Raw genomic sequence first — 21,775 nt, 5'->3', positions numbered from 1 at the left:
ATTAGGACAGGTATGCTTTATGGCAAAAAAATGCGTGACATGTTTCAGTACAATACAACTAGGTCACTTACCTAACCATTAGGAACAGAACACGAAAAAGAACAGATCTCCAACACCATTTGCAAATTGACTGGCACAGTTCTGTATCAAAACATCACACTGAAACAGCTATCTCTGTAAATAATGCAAAACCAGTGCTATAGTAACATAAGAGTTACTCACATCAGCTGCAGAGTACAGAGGCAAGGGGATTGTATTAAAAAGCAAAAACGAACTAACTAAAATCCTATCTCCTTTTGAAAGGGTAGTATGTAGACAGAAAAAGTTCAATGAGTGTCACACAGTCTTACGTGCAGCATGGCACATACAACACAAGTTCAAAAAGGTTTAATTTTGGTTATGGATTGTATCTGCGTTCCCCCAAAAATTGGAGACGTTAGAATGAAAACAGCTAATTTAAAAAAACAAAACAAAACAAAACAAAAAACAGTGTAATATGGTGCATATATCTGGGATTGAGAATTGGTGCAGGGACACTTTTTTTTTCCTTAATTCTTTAAACACTTGATGCCATTTTGTTTGCACCTGCAAGCACTGAATCCCTTCCAGAGTGTCTGGGTCCGGCACTCAATGGCTATGACAGATAGGATATTAACATTCTGCTCAGTTTTCACACTAGATAAACAGGCCTGTGCTTTGTTGCCTCCCCAAGCAAACACAGTGGTCTATTTTTAACAGTTGCTCCAGATCATGTCTGCAGTTATAAAATGTGTAGAATGCATCGCATGTCCTTTCAGTAAGTAAAGTAAAACTAAAACATTAAGGAGAATGACTGCTCTATGCGTGCTTTACCTGAAATATCGAAGTCTGAAATTTGAATCATGATATAACACCTTTCGCTCCGTTCTCAGGGTAGAATTATTTTCATGTGTGAGAGCACCTTAGCACTGGAAAGTGTGAGAATAATTTCGGATTGGAAATGGAAGGTTTGGCAACACGAAATAGAAATGTATATTGACAAGAAAAAAACAAACAAACAACAACAACAACAACAACAACAACAACAAAAACGCAATCCCGTCACGTAAACGGAGCGTGTTTTGAAAAAAAAAACCCCAAAAAACAAAAAACGAGTGTTCGTGTTGCTAGCAGAACTCACGGCCACCGCGTGTGAACCCTTTTAGATACTCGTTCTCATTATGTTCTGCAGGAGAGGGATGGTTGAGAAAGGAACCGGATCGGCGGCACTCGGTCGCTCAGCCGGTCACTCCACCTGCTCGGGCTCGGCGTCCATGCAGGTCTCCCAGGGGTTCTGTGGCATCTGAGGCATGGCGATGAGCAGGAGACCCACGCCGCTGAGGAAGAGGAGGACAAACCCAGCGCAGGCGCAGGCAAAAGACCAGGAGTAATAGTACTCGATCCAGATGGTATCTTCGCTCTCAATCATTCTCTTCACAGACTGCCGCATCACCTCCACGGAAATGATAGCACAGAGGCCTGAAGAAAAAAAAAAGAGGGTGGTGTAGGAGTGGGAAGAGAGAGGGTTGAAGAGAGAGAAGGAAGAGAAAAGATCAAATGATCACAGCTATATCAACGTAAACAAAGCCTCCACCTCACAAGAGTTTGAAAGTGACGGTGTTGGAGTAAAAATATTAATAATGAATGTGCTGCTTTTGAGTAAAGCGTTGCGAGAAAAAGTGACACACACACACACACACACACACACAAGTGATAAGTCAGAATGTAAATCAGTAAATACATGTAAATGTTTGGAACTTATTGGCCTTCAAATGAAAACTGTCAAATTGTTGACACATCTCCAATACAAAGGCTCCTCTTGTAATCTGTTTACTCTGAGAAACTAGCTTCTGCTCCCGGGGCCTTACCTGCAAATGCGTAGAACATTCCGGCAGGTTTGTAGAGGTAGTCCTTACCCTTGCCAAATGAGAAGAGAACACACAGCGTGCCCAGGATCATAAAAGCAAGGCTAAAAATGGCAATGGCGGCAGCTGAGATGTTGTACTCTGAGGAGGGAAGGTAGAAATAAAAGTCAAAGATCTACAACTGGCACATAGTTGTTTATGTGTTGCTTATGTACTTTTGGCTAACTGGCTACTTGTGACATCAGAAATATTACTTAATGCGTATTGTCCTTAAAAAATAAACAACAACAATAATAACAACAAAATCAACAACAAGAAATAAATGAAACTTGTTTCCAATGGTGTCCAATCATCTGATTAGTGTCAGTTTCCATCTCAGTTCAAATTGTTTTACTGAGGCCCTTTCTGTAAACTGATACTTGGAACCCCTTTAGAAATGGTTTAGACTTTAATTGTCAGACTACATTTTAAATGAATAGTACTAAATATTTCTTGTGCGTAAATATGCCAAAATGGTTGTATTTTAAATAAGTTCATAGATCCATCTATTGTTTGTGTGAGTTAAATCAGTGGTAAAATTGAAAATGACAAACCAACAGCATGCTTCAAAGCCCATTGCTTGTAAGCAATCACACACTGATTCCCTGCTATTTGCTTGAAGGCTAATTTAAAAACATCTTTCGCATGATTGCTGCAGACACACTTTTTTTCTTTTCTTTTTTTTTTTTTTGATTGAGCAGGGTGCAAGCTTTCTCTTTATAGCCTCTTAGATAAGGCATTGGTGGGAAGTGACACACATGCATTGTCTTGAGACCATGGTAACAAAACAAAGACTACAAGCTAGCGGAGTCATTTTCTACATCAAGTCCGTGGTTTAGTGACTAACCCGGATAAGTTCACTCAGAGTAAGCAGTAAAACTCCAAACAGAAGAGCCCTATGGCTTCATTCTCCTAACAAAATAAAGCCATAGACCTCTTCTGTTAGGAGAATTACTACTTACTTCCTACTCTGAGTTAACTTATCCGGGTTAGTCACTAACCCGCGCAGCCAGGGGGTTCTCAAACTTCAAGGGGTTTGTGGCAGTATTGCAGTGTGTGTGTGTGTGTGTGTGGAGGGGGGGGGGGGTTGTGAGACTGTGATTGAAACGTTAATGTCAAACTAAATTTAATTTGGCTCTTGAATCAGTTAAACCAAAGCACAAACCAAAACATGATGTGAAAGATGAGATGGGTGTATGTTTGTCAAAGACTGGCCCCTGGACCACAAGCTAGCGGAGTCATTTTCTACACCAAGTATGTGGTTTAGTGACTAACCCGGATAAGGATAAGTGTCCCAGCACAAATGCACTTCTGAATGAGTTTTTAATGCTTGTTTTGATTTCAGTTCTATTAACAAATGACAATGTCAATAATAAGAATAAGAAAGGCAACAAATATAATATTTTACAAGATGGGCAATATGCTGAGAGGGTCATGTGTGTATTTATCAACATCAACTGCATAGTTTCATGTTGTTCAAAAAAAAAAAAAAAATCTCAAGGGGATACTTGAGGACAATAACTTAGGCTGACAAAAAAAGGTTGAGAACCCATGTTCTTCACTACATACAACAGGACAACATATATTCAAATGACCATCATTAACAGTCTGATCTTATCTCCTCTATTTACCTCATGTTTTTTTTTTTTTCTGCTGTAGGATACTTAAACGTCCAGAGCTATACGGACAGCAGTGATGGTTCAAGACAAAAGGTGCCAGTGTACACTAATGGTGCCTTTCAAAGACGTCTTGAGTATCTGTGAGATAGCTGTGGGCACTAGTGCACTGTGTATGCACCAGCCCTCACAGAATGTTCACAGCAATGATTTAGTCTGACAGCAATCCTCTTAAGTTATAGCTGTTACCCCATTAGTCTGTGTTTCAGCGTTGGTCAGCGTCACATGGAATAGAACATGCTAAGATGAGATGGAACGTGCGCGGAGCGGTGCGAGGGCTGCTCTGTAGCGTGTACGCGGGAATGTGAATAATCAAGCCGACAGAACGGAACTGCAACAACTGGCGTCAGCTCTGCCATCCATGATTTTTTTTTTTTTCCATCACCATCCGCTGAACCATGAGCATTGTCCATTGCAAGGCTGGCTCTACATTTCTGAACTGAAGTCTGCAAATTTCCATATTGCAAAAATTTAGCTGTTGGCTTAATTTATTCATACAAATTTGTTAATATAAATTAAGCCAAGAGCTATATATATACATACAGTACACACACACACACACACACACACACACACACACACATATATATATATATATATATATATATATATATATATATATATATATATATATATATATTAATCAAACCGTGTGTACAATTTGCAGGCCTTTACCTTTCTGTGTTTTCACTTCAAAAATCTCTGCATCTTCTCCTGGGGTGAAGTGTCTAAAGTAGCTGCAGTTAATGTCTGAAATAGAGAGAGAGAGAGAGAGAGAGAGAGAGAGAGAGAGAGAGAGAGAGAGAGAGAGAGAGAGAGAGATCGGTTATGAGAACAGAGAAGGAAAATTTCAAAAATTACCACAGACCGTCATGGAAATCTTTCATTTCCCCTGGATAAATTCACATTTCTGCATCTTGGCTTGGTCAAAATATCACAAATGTTGAATATACGTTATGTATCTTATCAATGAAAACGAGCCAAACTGAAGATCCTGTTACCACAAATGCTCTCATTGCGTAAGAAGCATCATTTGATCTGAATCACTAAGTCTCCGGAGGAGTTTTGGTTTCACGTTCTTTGGTCAGTGGAACTCTCCCCATGACTAAGAAAGCGATAAAGAAATCGCGTCAAAGCAGCACAGCATGTGTTTGATTAGAAAACATTTACATTCAACTGTAACTACATCTACGATCCCAACCAAATGTTAGAGGATGTCTGAATTCACAGGTAATAGAAAGCAGACACAAACGTACGCAAAAACCATTATCATCTGGACAAAGTACTTAACCATTAAGGGTCGGTGATGTATGTTTCTACGAAACCTATTACGTTCCTGAAAAATTTAACGGCCACTTCAGTAAGACTAGAAAATAAATCATTCATCTTAGAGAGACCCTCGTGCATCTTCAATGTCCGTCAGTCAAATGCTGAAGAGGTCTCTCAGCTTCTAACAAGTTTATACATGATTGGAGAGGTTTCGCTGCTCTGTTACCGCAGCGTTGAAGGGCACGAGCGCAAAAGAGTGAACGTTGTCTTTGTGTCCGTTACTCTTTCCCACAGTGACTCTGAAAACTGTGAGTTACATGAGACTGATAGCAAACAAAACTGGATGTAGCTTTTGGCAAGATGGCGGTCAGACACGCAAGCGTAGAATGTATTGGAACAAACCCTAAGAGCTCAGCAAAGCAGCACCTGTCGAATTTGGCAGCACACCGTGGACATTAATGTTTTTCAAGGATGAAAGACGACTGTCCCCAAATATCCTTAACATATTATAACTTATAACACAAGGTACGGTTTTAAACCTAACCAGAGCTGTCAGTTTGGATCGATAAAATCAGAATTTACTCAATAAAGTCAGGTAGATGCCATGCTGGAATTAAAAACTGATGTCACAGTTGGCCAAGGTTCAATATTTTGGGAACCCTATCCTTGTGTCCTCTGGGACCTATTAATGATTTGGGGGTACAGGCAGTTGAGTAATCTGGGACCAGCACTACGTCACTAGAGGGGCTGTGGTCTTTGTGATGTTCCCACAGCTGTTCCTGTCACTCACTGCCAGTCTGAGAGCAAGTGTACACTTGAAGCCATGGTTCCCCCCTCACCCAGAACAGCTGGTTATTTTCATAGCCTATATTTGCCTTTCATTGGCTGTCATGTAGTGCAGCATAGCGACATAGCTTACTTACACACACACACACACAAGTGCAATTTTACACTCACCGTCACGCAGCCAGGCATACACCCAAACATACAAAGCCACAAAGTCTTCTACTCATACTCATGTATAAGCAGACGGATTTGTAAGCGTATACACACACACACACACACACACGTTCACCCACAAGTCAAGTACAGATTACGATTTTATAGTATAGATTTAATAGCAGTATGAGTCTGGAACACTAATGGATTAGATAAAGACCCACTGCAGCATCAGTCTGTGTTTACATACTGTAGTCATTAGTGTGGTATTGGGGAATGGATTATTGACAGTGCATTTATATTTAAACTCTCAAATCTCTCTCCTTTGCTGGCATGTTCGCTCGCAAATGTTTTCTCCCTATGTAATATGCACCGAGGTGACTTGCTATGTAAGCTGAATTTAAGGGTCATGTTTTTATGTTTCCAGTACCTACTTTTAACCGTTGCTTTGAATCAGACATATTCCACAAGGCGCGATGTTTCTTGCAGAACATTACATCATGTTAATCCAGCTATTCACTCAAAATGTCATCCTTGTGATGTTTTATTCAACATTTATATATTAAACTATTAGAATACCAACAAGCACATTCTTCTAAGTAACATAAACATCAAAAATTGAACAAACTAAACAACTTCCCCATTTTAATTTTTTAGCTTGTTTTTTTTTTTTTTTTTTTTGACTGTTTTAACGTCCAGATACTCACTTGAAGCATGGAGACACCTCTGTTTTAAATGCGCTAAGATGCTAATTCTGTATTACACTTCATGATTAATTGCGTTAAAACAACACATGCTTTTCTTTCTCTAAACTAAAGGCTTTCCTGGATCATGGCCTGTATGTGGGATGAATAATATTTCTATTTTCACATTTTGGCTTGTCTGCACATCATAACACGTCAAAAACAAAATTACTCTGCACAAGCAAAATGAGTCACAGCTTGAAAGTCTATCAACCATCAGTGAAGCCATCTGTCATGTGTCAAATGTCTTCAACAGGTCAGTTTAATCTCTGTGGGTGAGTTTCACGCATATTTGACATGAGAAACCATATTCACATCAACTGTAGGTTCATACCTTTAAAACCAGACTACAGACTTACCTATTTTCTCGAACTTATGTATAATATAATTTTGACTATAAATTGTGATATTGGGCTCTAAATAAACTTACATTATTGTTACATTATTATTATTTCTTGTGTGCATCTCTCATACTTATGGATTTGTCAGGGAACTGTGTGATATGGCTCGGTATTAGTTGCATTGACGGTCGTTATTAAGTCAGAGCGAACCCAGTTGACTACTTTCAGACTTATCTCCTTAATAGGAAATCAAACAAGATAAATGCCAAGACTTGTTTCCTAGAAGGTCTTTTCAATCTGCTCCCATTGCTTCTGCTCAGCAGATTTTAAAACAACTGCTTACTAATGTGGTAATTCCCCTCCCCTCTTTCGTGACAGCTGTTTAGTCTTCCCCTTTCCTGCTGCATTCCACACATGCATTTCATAGTTGTCTCGCGGTCCCCAAACAAACAGGTGGCCCTAGGCCACAAATACCCAAAAGACAAGTCAGACTTGGGTGGGGCTTGTTGAAATTGACGTTATCCTTGTTTGATAGGTCTTGCAGAACCCATTTACTTCCTTGCATTAGCTCAGCTCCATTGAAAGTTGCTGTACAGAAAGAACTGAAGAGGAGGAGGAGGAAGAGGAGGATTGATGAAGCGTAAAGAGTGAGTGACATGAGTGACAATAAGTGCGAATACAGGCAGTCAGGCTGAAGAATGAATGAATGAATGAATGAATGGACCTGAGAAACGTTAATCTGAAGATATGCTCTCCAACTACCTCCCATTATGTCTCGGCTCTGATGTTTTAGAAAAGCAAACTTTTTGATTAGACCCATCTTAACAGTGATTTTTAAAATTTTCCTTTCATTTCATCCAACCAAAAAACCATAATTAATGCTCATACATTTTGAATAAATACACACTAATAGCCCCTCAAAATAAGTATCAACCTTTTCCACTTTTCACTGTACTATTTATGTTTAATCCCCTCCTAACTGAATAAATCTATGCTACATTTCAGTCAAAACTGTAGGAGGTTCCTACTTCCTACTAAGCAGGAATTTTCATTTTCATAATTAACTGATTGCAGATATTAGTGTTCTTGTGGACAGGTCTTTCTCTGTTTGTCCTCAAAGCTGGGCTTATCCTCAAAACTGAAACTCATGAGTCCAATAACTCAAAACACAGTAGCCTTGCCTATTGTGGCTTGGAGGACAGCTAAGGTCTATAATCAAGTGCTGTCGGCCAACACCATTCATCCTATTGCATTAAGGCATCATGAGAGCCAAGTGGGATTCAATCCAAATCCGTTTGGAGCGGCAGGCCCAGGGTGTATTTGTGGAGCTGGTCATAGAGCTTCTAATTGAAGCACACGCCATGCCCCAATTACAAGTTTCATGTCTAAGGGTTAGGGATAGATATAGTCTGAAATGGCTCTACCAATCAATTGTACATTCATGCCATGGCTTATTTAGCCATAACGCTACATCTGTATTCATAAATGGACAAGCTTTAGACCACAGTTGTAGAGTTGCTTTATAAATGTGACTGTGTATAACACTCATTTTTAGCAAGACCTTTAAACACAGATGAATATTGTGCTTCAGTTTTAGTGTTTTATCCAAAAGATAGCTCCTCTGGGAGGAAATTCTGGACGCTGCAAATATGTCCTGAGGTCCATTACACATTGGCTAACTCTGACCTAAATAATATGCTGACCATCAAACACATACTTACAAACACACAAACAAGCAAAAACCCAAGTGGCAGGATTTTAGAGTCTTTTTTTTTTACTCAGTAAAAGTTAAAAAAAACACTCACTGAAAATTTTACTTACTGAAACATGTATCTATAAAACTTTGCAAACTTGACTGTGTGATATCGGTGAAGGTTATTGCTTTATCCTTCATAGGTTTCGAACACAGAGCATTGCAGACTTGAAGACAGATCAAACTTGAGCAGAAGTTGGCGTTTAGCACAAGTGAACTGCTATGTCATGCTAATGTGTCAACCGCAAGGATAGTCTGGCCGATGACTGGCAAAACTTTGACAGAAAGATTTACGCGTAGCTGACTATTCAGAGAAAAATAGACCACAACTTCCACACTCACCTCCAGGAAGGCTGATAGGTCCACAGCCTTTGCCAATTACCTCTTCCTCCACTATATAGATGGTCTTTTTGCAGAGTCTCCAGAGGCCAAAATGGGCAGCCTCACAGGTAGTGTTGAGCTGTTCGACCCGTGGGCTCAGCACGGCCCAGTGGTCCGTCACCACGGCCGTGAACATGGATATCATTCCCACCAGAATGATGAAGAACGCTATCTTCACTTTTGTCTTCTTCTCCATGGTGCCAAAAGTGGATGCGTTAACCAACAGTGGCTTTTTGGACGAAAGGAAATCTCTCTGTTGTTGTCTTCCAGCCAAGGGGTTTTCTGGGTTTAAGTTTGATTTATTTAGGTTTTTTTTTTTGTTGTTTTTAACCAGACAGAACCTCCAGTCGTCCTGCTGATCTTCACTCAGACTGGTGCACCACAGCTCTGTGATCGGTGTTAGGGAAAAGAGGCCAAATGGCTGTGCCCTATTTCTCCCAGTCCTCTCCCCTGAGTGAACAAGGCCTGAGATCCAGGCAGCAGCTGTTGAGAAACATCAGAAAAGTTGATGACCCGTTGGGCTGCCTCACCACGGTGAGGTTTATAGGGGGGGAGTTGGAGCTCCATAAATGTGTGTAGTGAGTCTGCCTATTGGGTTTCATTTCTGTATGCGTGTGAGTGCGGGTGAGTGTTGGAGAGAGAGTGAATTCAACCATACCAAGTTAAGGCCAGTAGAGAAATTGTATCAACGTGCAAAAAATGTAAACTTCTCGGCGGCTTTAACTCAGCTCAGAGGGATGCATTATATATTTATTTATCTTTTTAGAGATATCACAAGATGCAATAGTGATATTTTTGTATCCAGTAAACAAGCCCTTGGATACAAGAAGGAATACAGCCCATTTTGCTTATCTTACCAAAGATGTCACTCCCTGAAAGATAAGAACATGGCCAAGAAAACAAGATTAAACCGACTTTAAAGACAATGTAAACTCTGTCGCGACTCTATTTTAAACCATAGCGGTGTTGTTCATAAACATACTCGTAAACTATTTATAAACAAATTTCTCTGCATAAACACAGCTGCTGTCGAAGTCCCCACCAAACACCGAATGTCACTGAGCCTAAAGGAACAGAAGAATTGATCCATGATCCAAAGACCACCATGTAAAAATAGGAATAGGTATGTGCTTGCCTTGAGGTGCTATTACCACTCAGATTCACTGAGACTAGCATGCTGGTAACATTCGTTATTCAGATCTAACTTTTCCACTACTTTGATCCAACATTTTTGCATCATCAAAGCATGGGAAAGTTAAAGTATGATTTGGTAAAATGACCCAGTTGCATGTTAATACTTAAAGAGATTATTTTAGTACAGAACTCTGCATGTTTACAGATAAGTCAGAGTTTCTGAAACTGGTACACAGCAATATTTAATAACTATACTATACTATACTGTACTGTACTGTACTGTACTGCACTGCACTGTACTGAACTATACTAGTAAGCAGCTGTATACATTCACCTGGTTGTGATATCAGTCATGTTTCTCAGAAAGTCTGTGCTTTACATGTGACTGCCCTTCTTGGCCATGGTCAGAGAGGGTGACAGGCCCTATGGACCCTGTGCAGACAGACAGCTTGAACAGCTGTGTATAATCAACACCACAAAATTTCATCTGTCTTTTGTTGACATATAGATACTGGCTATAGACTGACCTTGACTGTAAGTTATATATATATATATATATATATATATATATATATATTTTATTCTTCATTAAATAAAAGAAAGTTAAGACAAAGCAATTTGAAGAAAGAGCAAGAGAGAAAACCATGCTCTCTTATTTATTACAATGAACAACAATCAGGGAGATATGACCAAAAAAAAAAAAAAACATTGAACAAATTCACAACTGAAAAATAACGGTAATATTTAATCTTAAGGAGATAAATGGGATGATGGCAGGCAGCAGGTTATTATACATAATACCACTGAATCCATTATACTGTAACAATATACTATTACACATCAATGACACATTGCTCCTAGAGGATTTCATGTACTGAAAATGAGTTAGATTCACATAAAGCATTGCACTGTGAAACATAGGCTTCTTCTTCTTCTTCTTTTTTTTTTTTTGCTGTAATATCAATATGAATAACAGTTAAACTGCATTTCAGAATTCAAAGTCAATCGGAATTTTTCCACTTTATGTATATTTGTTAGTGTGCTTGCTTGTTTGCTTTTTTTTTTTTTATTGTTGTTGTTGTTCTTTTTGCTTTTCTTTGAATCCAGCCCTAAACATATTCAAAGCAAGTGTGTCTTTCACATAAGAGATAAATACTGCCCTTAACTTTTCTTTTTTCTTTTTTTTTTTTTTTTTTTCAGAAAATTATATACAACATGAATAACAAGTTATGGGTGAAATCAGAGAGAAAGGAAAGAAAGGTTTTGTGCAATTTCAGACGGGCGGGTTTCGTATGTGCCGCGTTTTCATTTCCACAGTAAACAAAGAAGGTGAGGAAGCATTCCACCAAACAGACTTGTCCATACTAAAGGCCAACACATAGGAAATAAAGAATGAAGGAGAGAAGGAGTGAGAGAAGGAGGCACTGAAAATGAATTTTCTTTTTTTTTTTTTTTTTCTTTGACTGCTCTCAAGAGGAAAAACACAACTTAGCTTCAATCCCCATGTTTTGATCACAGCATGTATAAGAGGACACTGAAGTTACTGCTGATTGCTGTTTGTGTTTTCTGGAATGTTCTACGTATTCTAAAGCACCCTCAGTAGCCTGCTGATTTCAGGCAAAGAGAGGGCAAAACACACACACTGCTCACGCGGCGACCAAAGTGATCGTCTGGCACTAGTTAGCCCTTTATGACCTCTTTTCTGCTACACCCATGGAATCTATAAAATTGCTCAGCTCATAACTGGTCCACAGAGATACACATTTGTCTTCATATAAAGATGGCAGTGACCACTGAATGCTACAAGTTACAGATTAAAATGAAGATGCATCTGCCATTCTCACAATCCATATTTGGATTGACATGACAACTACAAATACATACAAAATTCAAGTGTTTCTGTATATGTTTATTCTCTGTTTCTGTGTTTGCATTTCTGTATTTATCTATGAATTTCTATACAAGTTTTACATAGCTTTATGATTCCTAAGGTGTGAATACCTTTATAATTCCTAAGGTATGCTCTCTGTCTTCCTCTTACTTTTTCCCTCTAAATCCTTGCTTTTCAAACGTTTTTCTTTTTTTTTGTAGGCTATTATTTAAAACAAAACAGGATACATTCTTAAAAATTCTCATGCCAATTAATCTAGTGTTATAAATTTGACCCCAGATTAGTAGGTGCTATGGAAACTACGAGGGAGTCTTTCGAAGAGTAAAAAATCTTTCCCGCATGTTCTGAGATGAATGGCTTTACTTTCACTGAAACATATTTTTGTCAAAGTTTGACTGATGAAAACAGTAAGATATGGCTTTTGATGGAGCTAGATGTAAACATGAATAATTTACAAGCCCAATGGGTCTGGACCATCCTCAGCGGAAACATAATCAGAATCAGAATCACATAACAATAATCATTATGAGGCTTCTTTTTTTTTTTTCTTCCTCTTAATAATCACGGATATTCTGAGAAGTCCAGATTAAAATCTTTGAGCATTTCGGGAAGTTTGCCTTCGAAACAGTTCTATGCGTCACGTATGTTGCTGCTGATTAGTTGAACACCCTGTGGATGTCGTAATGTATTCAGTCCTTTCACAGATTGAGCTCAGTGTGTGTTATAAGGTAATCAAGCCTGGTTCATTAACTAAATGCCTTATCCTCCACCACTGTCTTCTAACACAGTGAACAACTTATTGTCAAGGGGCGCTGCATGAATCCCACGAACGCCAACTGGAACAGACAGTTCAGAAACGTGTGACAGACAGCTTGGAACAAGGGCTGTGGACATGGAACCTTCTCAAAGCTTTAAGACAGATCATTAATAATGGGTGACATCTATAAAAGGACCTTAGACTCCTCGGGAATTATCCTGTCAGTGTAAAACGTAACCACAAATAGACTGACACAGACCTGCAGAATAGTCCACAACTCCAGATGACCGGAGCCAAAGGTCCAAACTGTCCAGTGGGAGATCAGAGAGCAGCTGAAGGTAATGCTTATTGAATAATTTGGACTTTGGGCTCGAGAGAAATCTAACAGAGATTTCTAACAGAGAAATCCTGCTTTGTGGAATATCCAGAAGGTCAACATCGGAATACCCACCTGGTCAACCAAGCGTCCAACAGCAAATATTCTCAACTTCCCTGAGCAAATCTGTGGGTGCTGATGCTGATTCGGGCCATAGTGGTAACAGGCTCTGTACGCATGTGAGACAAACTTCACATTTTCATGTTTTCAGACTATTGTAGCTGATTTCTCTGTTTTCTCTTACTTGAAAAGATGAAAACAAGTGGCAGTGATTCAGAGTAGTGAACATAACATGGCTTGTTTTTCAGATACACAAAAAGAAGTGGAAGAATTGCCTTCAAGCCCAAAAACAATTGGATAATTAGGGGAAAAAAAGCCCCACTTACATAACAGTTAAATTAGCACCTCTCAACATCTATAACCAATCTTCTTTCCCCAAAGTACAATATATGAGCAGTATACCAAAGACTGTGAACAAAATGGTTTGGAAATCTTATGTTAGCAATACCAAGACATGGGATATCATTTCAGGATTCAGTGCATCACAAAAGTATTGCTACAAGACTGTTTTGCTGTGCTTGTGAATTCAAGAAGCTGCTTAAACTTAATCTGGCTCACGGAAGATGCTACAATTGTGATTAAGGTTTTTTTTTTTTTTTATTTGGGGGGGGGGTGTTCTCTCTTCTTAATGCAGGGTTAAATGCTCAGTGGAAAATGTCTCCCTCTAATAAACCATACACCGACCACCCAACAGTATATTTTCCAAAATTCCACAACTGCCTTCTCACACCGGTGTGGTCCTGCGGTTAATGTTATCCTTCAGGTCCTTGGGGAAGCAGTTGTGGACCTGGAGGAAGGTCGGAGAATCCCGTTCGGAGCTGTAGGGACCCAGCGTGCCCGGCTTTAACGGATGATCCCTGCCAAGCGTGTACATGGATATGTCTCCCAACGGCAGCGAAGCGGCCGCCATCTTGAGGCCGACGGGGGAGGCGTCGCGGGAGGGCTCGGTGGATCGGGAACTGGAACGGGAGCGTCTTCGACGATACCGATAGCTGGGGATTCGCGTGTACGGCGAGGAAGAGGAAGACGGAGCCGTCTTAATGAATTCCCGCCTGGCTTTGAAGTGGACCTCCTTGTTCTTCTCGATGTAGATGTTGACGGCTAACACGCCGATAGCTTCGGCCACAATGAAGGAGAGGGCGCCCGAGTAGAAGGACCAGCCGTAGCTGTACTGATTCTTCTTGTCCTCGTCCTTTTTGTCACTGGGGTCACCAGCGTTGCTTGAGATATAAACTATGATGCCTATGATGTTGCTAAGACCTAGTGAGAGGACGAAGGATATTATTTCCATAATAATCACAGCGTATTGGTCCTCAGTGACAGCTGACTGCAATTTGATGTCTCAATCACTTTGTGTGTGTGTGTGTGTGTGTGTGTGTCTGTATGTTATACCTGCTGCCACAAACAGAATGCCTGCACTGAGGAGAATGTTGTTCTTTCTGCTGTAGATGCGGCCCACGCCCACACAGAGACCTCCTAGTAACAGCAGAATGGTGCTAAGGATGGGAAAGAGACTGGACGCACGTACTATACCTGTAATAATAAAAAAAAAACAACAGCAACGACAGTGACAAGCAATTTTCCTCTACATCTCCGCATCCCTAAACTTCTCTGTTTGGAATCTTTGTTTGGCTACTGAATCAGTTCTTGGTCTTCACATTCCCACTACTCAACAAGATTCTAGATATGTTTGGATTCCTAAGAGTACTGGCATATTATAATGTCCTTGTTGTGATAAATTATGCCTCGCTGCCACTATAAAACTATTAGAGTGCATAATCTAGTGCTATTGCTTTGTAGAATACAATTCACTCTATAGGAAACTAGGTGGAGTTGAGGAGCAACCAACATCTTGCAACAGGCGAACTAATAGTATATTATTAAATGTAAGTTCTGCATAGCAGTTTGAGTATGCGTGGTTGCATCTTTGACCTTTAACAGCAGACATAAAGTAGCCCCAGCATAATTCAACGTCAGCTATAGTTAGTAGTAACACGGCTTTGTGTCAATACAGTATAAGAACCGCCATGCTATATCAAAGCGTTATGTCCCAGAACAATCAAAGACACCTTACTGTAACAAAGAACTGAATAACAAAATCATCACAAACAAATTTACAAATGTCACAATAGGTCACTTATGTCATGTGGTACATTCAAAAAAACCATAATGATGTCATAGAAATGTGACATCACAGTCTGTGCACTGTGGTACACTGAATCGCTGTGGTACACTGAATCACTGTAGTACATGTGAGTCAACAATTCAAATGTAAATGTATATTTTCCTGAAATTCCAGCCACAGAAGGGATGAACTCACGCAGGATATACTCTGAGCTGTCTGTGTCATAGTCATTGTCTTGAGGGAAATGATTGATCCGATAACAGCTGCCTCTGTTGATACCTGTGGAGCAGAGGTCATTACTTCAAATGTTACATCATCAACAAGTTTAAAAAAACAGAAAAAGAAAACTTGCTTACAATGCATTTTACTTTTCAAATCAATTCTGACTTATACAGGGCACTAAACAGCGTGTATGCAAAATACTGGGAATACTAAAGTAACATATTAATATTTCAAGTGAGGTTTTGCTTCCTTCAGTCCTCAGTACAGCTTTAGTCCTGCCTGAAACATGTTCAGTTTTACAAGTGGATTTGGGCATGAAGATTTCTTTGGCTCTCTTTAAACTTAAACCTACAGAGATGAAGGAAAAGAGTGAAAGATAACTCATCACCCCATATTACTTTCCTCACTGCTAATATGTCAAGAGCCTGACTGACAAGAAATCATGTATTGTTCAACTCTGACTCTGGCAGCAAATTAAAAAATCATTTTCTTTTGAGACCAGGTCACAAGTCAAGTTCATTTCAGTGAAACTTGAAAGGCCGTTGTTTCGTGTTTTTCAGCTACTATCCATTGAAGTGTCCTTGACCTCTGGGCTCCAGTGAGTATCCAAAATGACCTCCTGCAGTTTTTCCCCGTTTGGCATCCCATGTTGCCATGACTACACCTGTACCGAACGGTGCCCCTACAATTAGAGCACCAATGATTTGACCACTTTCAAAATCTACTAAAACAATAAAATGTTGACTTTAAAATGTCTTTGTAAATTACTTTGAAACACAGGAGAGTCCTTTAGTGTGATACATATAGAATCCCTTTTTAACTTTCATCCACTATTGTGTAAGCGTCTATCAAGAGAAATCATTGCTAATTCATTTAATACAATGACTTTGCTTCAGCGCTTATATATATAATTGCTCACTGAACATTCTTTAAAACTGAAAAAAAAATCCCAAAAAAACAAATGGGATCATTAGATGAATGAGCGTGTCTTGATTTCCACAGAGCTGCTAATCAGAAATGGCCCTTGGGAATGACCCTGCCATTAATTCAGTTACAGACTAATAGCCTAATAAACTGTATTTAGGGGAAAAAAAAGTAAAAGCAAGACTAGGATCTTTGTTGCTTTACAGTCATTTAATTATTTATAATACAAACACAAAGTCAGATGGGAAGGTGATTCATTTGTGGAGGACCACTGCACAACATTTGTTATTTACAACTTCGCAATTATGTAATTATCCAACCACATCTTAAACAAATGATCGCTAATGCAATATCTCAAAAAACATGAGATGAAACAGCATAGATCATCAAGGATTACGATATACGCAGCACCCAAATGAAATCTTTTATCTTTTTTTTAAATTAAGGTTTATATGATTATACTTTTTTTTTTTTTTTTTTCAAAAGCCTTCACTGAGTATTAGTAGGTAGTTCTGGTTACACCATTTCTGAGAACACAGTAAAATAATGAAAAGTAATTGGATGTTTACACTTTGAGAGAATGTGGGTGGGGTGGGGGTGGGGGGTTGGATCTTTATATTACTGAAGTAAATGTATTTGACTTTTTGAAACACTTTTAAGAAAGGGTTATCCTCACATGCACTCTACCCATACCTCCATTGTGTTCTCATCAGAATATACTTACGACTTCTCAGCAGCTGTTCTGAGAAGTATGCGCTTACCCAAGGTTTGACGTCAAATGTCACACATATGACTTGACATATCTCTGATTTGGAGCGCTATCATCCTTTTAATTAGGCTTCATGTTTTAGAAAGAGCAGCCAATGACTGAATTGAGGAGAAATCAAAAGCTACAGGACAAAAAAAAAAAAACAGAGAAAGAGACTTTATACAGGCTCTTTTTTTTTCAGATAAGGAATGTGTGAGTCTGTGCTCATACATGGGAAGATCAAATCAAGCTCTGTTGCACTCATGCCTGCGAGCACCTTCTACAGAAAAAGAGTACAGTTATCGTTGCAGAGAAAACACACACACACACACGCATATATATATATTTATATATATATATATATATATATATATATATTGTAGACTTTTGAGAGAATATAATATTGGCATCCTCTTCAAGGATGAATAACTGAGTTTCATTCTGACTGCTGCAGTACCACGAGGTTTAGGCTTCTAAAACATTTAGCATGGTGTAGGAGAAGCACTTTTGGACATTCAAATATGCACGAACATTTATGTGAAGCAGACGTTAATAAAAATAAGTGATGGAGAGCAGATATGGAAATTGCCCTTTGGATTTGAATCTGGAGGGGGGTGGTCCTCTTATGTAGTTTCTCAATATTAAATTCTGTTATCTCAGGTAAAACTGAGGAATAAAGTAAACCCGTTTTCTTCATAATATTGTAGATAGACATTATCTTTGGTTTTGTGGTTATTACAGGAAGCCAGGCTGTGAACTCATATATTGAGGGCCTATGTGACCAAGCACTGTGGTGTATTTTTGGTATTCACTGAGCATGGGGTGTCAGTGTTCAAGAACTAACTAATAATATTAAGGCAGAAAGTATGAGGACTTATTCAGTATGTAAAAAAAAAAAAAAAAAAAGTAGTTAGAGGTGGGGAGGTATTTGTGTGTGTGTGTGTGTGTGTGTGTGTGTGTGCGTGTGTGTGTGTGTGTATGTGTGTGTGTGTGTGTGTGTGTGTGTGTGTGTGTATGTGTGTGTGTGGGGGGGTAAATGCGCTTCTGGTCCCACTGGGCCATTTTTCCACCCCGCCCAGATCACAAGTCAACTTCTTAGATCACGTAAAGAGAGATGAACTTAAAAGAGAAACTACTCTAATTAACTATACTTTATCAGCTCCAAAAGCATCTCCTTTTTCTGGAGTCAGCTGTTTTATATTGACGTGTATAATCAGACGAGAAACACAGAACGCTGGAATTCTGTGTTTGTTAACACAAGTATTTCTTGTTTAAATATATAAAATATTGAGGAATAATAGGAGTGGCAATAAATGCTGCAAGCAAGGGGGATATTAAGATGTATATTTCCTATCCAAGGGCAATATAACATCTTGTTGAATGTAACGTCTTGGATGAATGTTTTGTTGAATGTAACCTCTCAACCTCCCTCTCTCTCTCTCTCGCTCTCTCTCTCTCTCTCTCTCTCTCGCTCTCTCTTTTTCCTGAGGCTGTTTGAGCTGTGAGCCACCCAAAGGCAGACAGCAGCCTTGCGTTTAATTCAGTCTCACTGATGTTTCAAGTCTGGCATAGTTTGAAGTATGCTCCAGTGCTTCACTTCACTCCTTAAATGTGTTGCAAACTAGGTTTTCTCTTGGCACTCTGGTTACACTTCATACTGCATTCATTTGATGGCAAAGCTGTTTAGCCTGAGCAGTCTAACAAACAATGTAAGCCTAAGGGTGTAACAGCCTGTGGTACTGCAGAATGTGATTCAGTGAACTGCATGTTAGCTGATTTTACTTTACACATGTAAAAGAACAAGTGCTGACTGTCATGTATTGTAATAATCATATGAATGTTTAACCCTATCTATTTATTAACGGTCATAAATGGCTTGACCACTCAAGGATGAATATTTTCCTATACGTCACCATCGTTACTTACGCTAGTCTGTTTGATACATCACATTAGACTCACAATGTCACATGATTTTTTTTTTTTCAACTTCTTGTTTGTAATTCGAACCGACGTCATATGTTCTAGATAGTTGCGTCTTGTGTCAGCTCTTCGTGTGTTTTCAACAGCTTTAATTGCTCCGAGAATTGAAGGGCGATGTATAATTACCTATCGAGTCATGTTACAAATTTTTATGATTTTATGACTAAAGAAAAAGTTTAATTGTCCATTAATAAACCTTATGCAAGTTTCCATAGCAATTTGAGACCTGTAGTTGCCAAGCAACAGTATCAACTACACCACGTTGAAGATGAGAGTGCGCGCACATTTGAGCTCTGCTTTGCTTTGAACCTCTCACAACTCGAAATACTGTGAGACAAAAGAAGGTATAAACAGTGAGATACACTGTTGTATCAGTTAAACATCAGATAAATGAAAGGTCCCAGTACTGTAACATGAGTGAAAACATTGATACTGAAAATGAATAAAATCGTCGAAATCACAAGTTCGCACTCGGGCGCTCCAGGAGTATGTAACACTGTTGCACAGTGAGTCACCTATCCTCTACGGAGACTTGAACCAAGCCCATTAATGTACAAATCTAATTTCAGTACCACTGAGACAGTACAGATTTCATCTCATGATACACTGTGACTTTCAAAAAATAGATAAATACAATCTTTTACCTTCAATACAACAGATTCTCCACAATCCAGAGTGAGTGAGATCTCCTTTAGTTTTCTTGGGTTGCATTAGACTTTCGTCGGTGGTTATATTTGTAGCGTTACATATGTATGCCCGGGAGTACAACCAGTAGTCCGTTCCAATCGCAACTGTCATCAAACTAAATGCTGCGAAAGCTCCCAGCGTGGTCAGTAACATTTGAATCCCATGGTCACACCAAGCCATGTCGCATCATACTCAACCAAATTAGTCTACAGAATGGATGAGCACGGAATCCAAGTTCAAATTATTTGTTTAATTTTTTCGTTTTACGCATTTCAACATCTTGCAACGTGCGCTTTACGCGTCAACTGATCGAGTTCGAATAACTTACAGCTGAAGAGACTGTCGACTGCATTCAAACAAAGTTTTCATTGTTGGTTCCTCGGTTCCTGTGAATTAATTCGAATATTCGTTCTTTTCTCTTCATCGGTATTGATGCCTCCTCTTGTTAGTATGAATTGTCTTCTGAAATTCTGATGACTTAATTCTGAACAGAACGCCACATCCCTTGTCCAGTAAAACCACACCTTCTGCTCTACTAACCAATAGAAGACAATAGACTGCATCACTGATATTTTGTCATACATAAAGAAGTAGAATGAAAGAAAGAATGAGCGAGAGAGGGAAAATAGAAAATAGTCCCCCCCCCCCTCAAAAGACTGCGTGGTCATTTTCACTGTTTACAGTCATAAGCAGTGCAATACAACTTTGTCTGATTAAATTATTTATTTAAATTGTTGTGCTGTGAATCAAAGATCATGTTCGGAAAGACTGTGGAGACAATTACCTGCAATTCCTTGCTCGCTAGAATGTGTGATGCATTATTATTATTATTATTATTATTATTATTATTATTATTATTATTATCTTGGAAGGATGACATTTTTTAATTCCGTGTGAAAGTTTGTACATGTGCTTTTCGGCATAATTCAGGCCTCCAATCTCTACATGCTAAAACATATGCATCACATACATTTTTAATTTTTGAATGATCATGCAGTGAGAATTCTGAGAATAAGGGGCCCTCACAAGCTTTTGATGGGCTTGTGGAATTTGAACTTGTGAGAGTCCCTTTCAAAAAAAGAAAAAAATGGTCATGTGGTATGTCTGAGTGGACATTATCACTGTAAACTGGCATGTAAATAAACCACAGCTCGCAGAGAATTGATTGGCTCAAAATTTGCTTGCTGTTACATTCCTTGCAATGGTAGAACACTTTACTGTGAGAGGTCACAGAACTTTCTGTAGTGCCTTTTCCAAATACAGACTGAATATGAATTTGATAGTAAAATAAATAATTTTCTTGACTGACAGTATGCTTAGATACAACCTCATGCCTCACTTGAATCATGGTCTTAGAGATATTCATTTAAGATAAATGTTTGGTGATGGTGTATAAGTGCTTTGAGTACAGAGAGACCAATGAGGGAGAGCTCAGTCTCGGCTGAATTCTAATCAGTGATCCATTCAGAAAACTCTCCAGCTGTGACTTAGGGGAGAAAACACACACAAGCACACACATTTACTTGTGCACACGCGCATGCACTCGCGCATGCGCGCGTGCACATTCACTCACACACACACACACACACACACACACACACACACACACACACACACACACACACACACACACAGACTTTCATGCAATAGTCATGAGTAAAGTTTCGAAGTGCATATGACCAAATGGACCATTAATGTAAAATATTTTTTGGGGTGGGTGGAGGGTGGTTATTATATATTTTGGAGTTATGTGCCTCTTTGGCTTCCCACCATGACGTGACTCAGTGCCCCATGGAGCTTCTTTCTTCAGCAGAGAGACAGAGCCCACTGTGTTTGGCTGAGGACTG

At 39.1% G+C, this 21,775-nt stretch overlaps 2 protein-coding genes across 2 annotated transcripts; both read right to left on the bottom strand.

Moving 5' to 3' along the window:
- Positions 1-1,264: 1,264 nt before the first annotated feature.
- Positions 1,265-9,220, bottom strand: cacng1a (calcium channel, voltage-dependent, gamma subunit 1a). The gene is made up of 4 exons (XM_030782129.1): positions 8,986-9,220; positions 4,274-4,348; positions 1,887-2,024; positions 1,265-1,497 (listed from the first exon to the last, which is right to left on the bottom strand). Exons 1-4 carry the CDS (start codon positions 9,218-9,220, stop codon positions 1,265-1,267), a joined length of 681 nt encoding a protein of 226 aa, XP_030637989.1.
- A 4,746-nt stretch (positions 9,221-13,966) lies between these two features.
- cacng4a (calcium channel, voltage-dependent, gamma subunit 4a) lies at positions 13,967-20,108 on the bottom strand. Its single transcript, XM_030782128.1, has 4 exons — positions 19,886-20,108; positions 15,563-15,646; positions 14,635-14,775; positions 13,967-14,502 (listed from the first exon to the last, which is right to left on the bottom strand). The coding sequence occupies exons 1-4, from the start codon at positions 20,106-20,108 to the stop codon at positions 13,967-13,969; spliced, it is 984 nt and encodes a 327-aa protein (XP_030637988.1).
- Positions 20,109-21,775: the final 1,667 nt, after the last annotated feature.

Source organism: Chanos chanos, chromosome 8 (assembly GCF_902362185.1).
Source record: "Chanos chanos chromosome 8, fChaCha1.1, whole genome shotgun sequence".
In the NCBI taxonomy this organism is placed as follows: domain Eukaryota; kingdom Metazoa; phylum Chordata; class Actinopteri; order Gonorynchiformes; family Chanidae; genus Chanos; species Chanos chanos.
This window is presented reverse-complemented; position numbering and strand designations above follow the sequence as displayed.

Coding starts and splice junctions, on each gene's coding strand:
- cacng4a (XM_030782128.1), bottom strand. CDS start 20,108: ATGGCTTGGTGTGACCATGGGATTCAAATGTTACTGACCACGCTGGGA. Junction 14,776..15,562: donor CAGCTCAGAGTATATCCTGC/GTGAGTTCATCC, acceptor TTATTATTACAG/GTATAGTACGTGCGTCCAGT. Junction 14,503..14,634: donor CATTCTGTTTGTGGCAGCAG/GTATAACATACA, acceptor TCCTCTCACTAG/GTCTTAGCAACATCATAGGC.
- cacng1a (XM_030782129.1), bottom strand. CDS start 9,220: ATGGAGAAGAAGACAAAAGTGAAGATAGCGTTCTTCATCATTCTGGTG. Junction 2,025..4,273: donor TGAAGTGAAAACACAGAAAG/GTAAAGGCCTGC, acceptor TTCCCTCCTCAG/AGTACAACATCTCAGCTGCC. Junction 1,498..1,886: donor AATGTTCTACGCATTTGCAG/GTAAGGCCCCGG, acceptor TTTTTTCTTCAG/GCCTCTGTGCTATCATTTCC.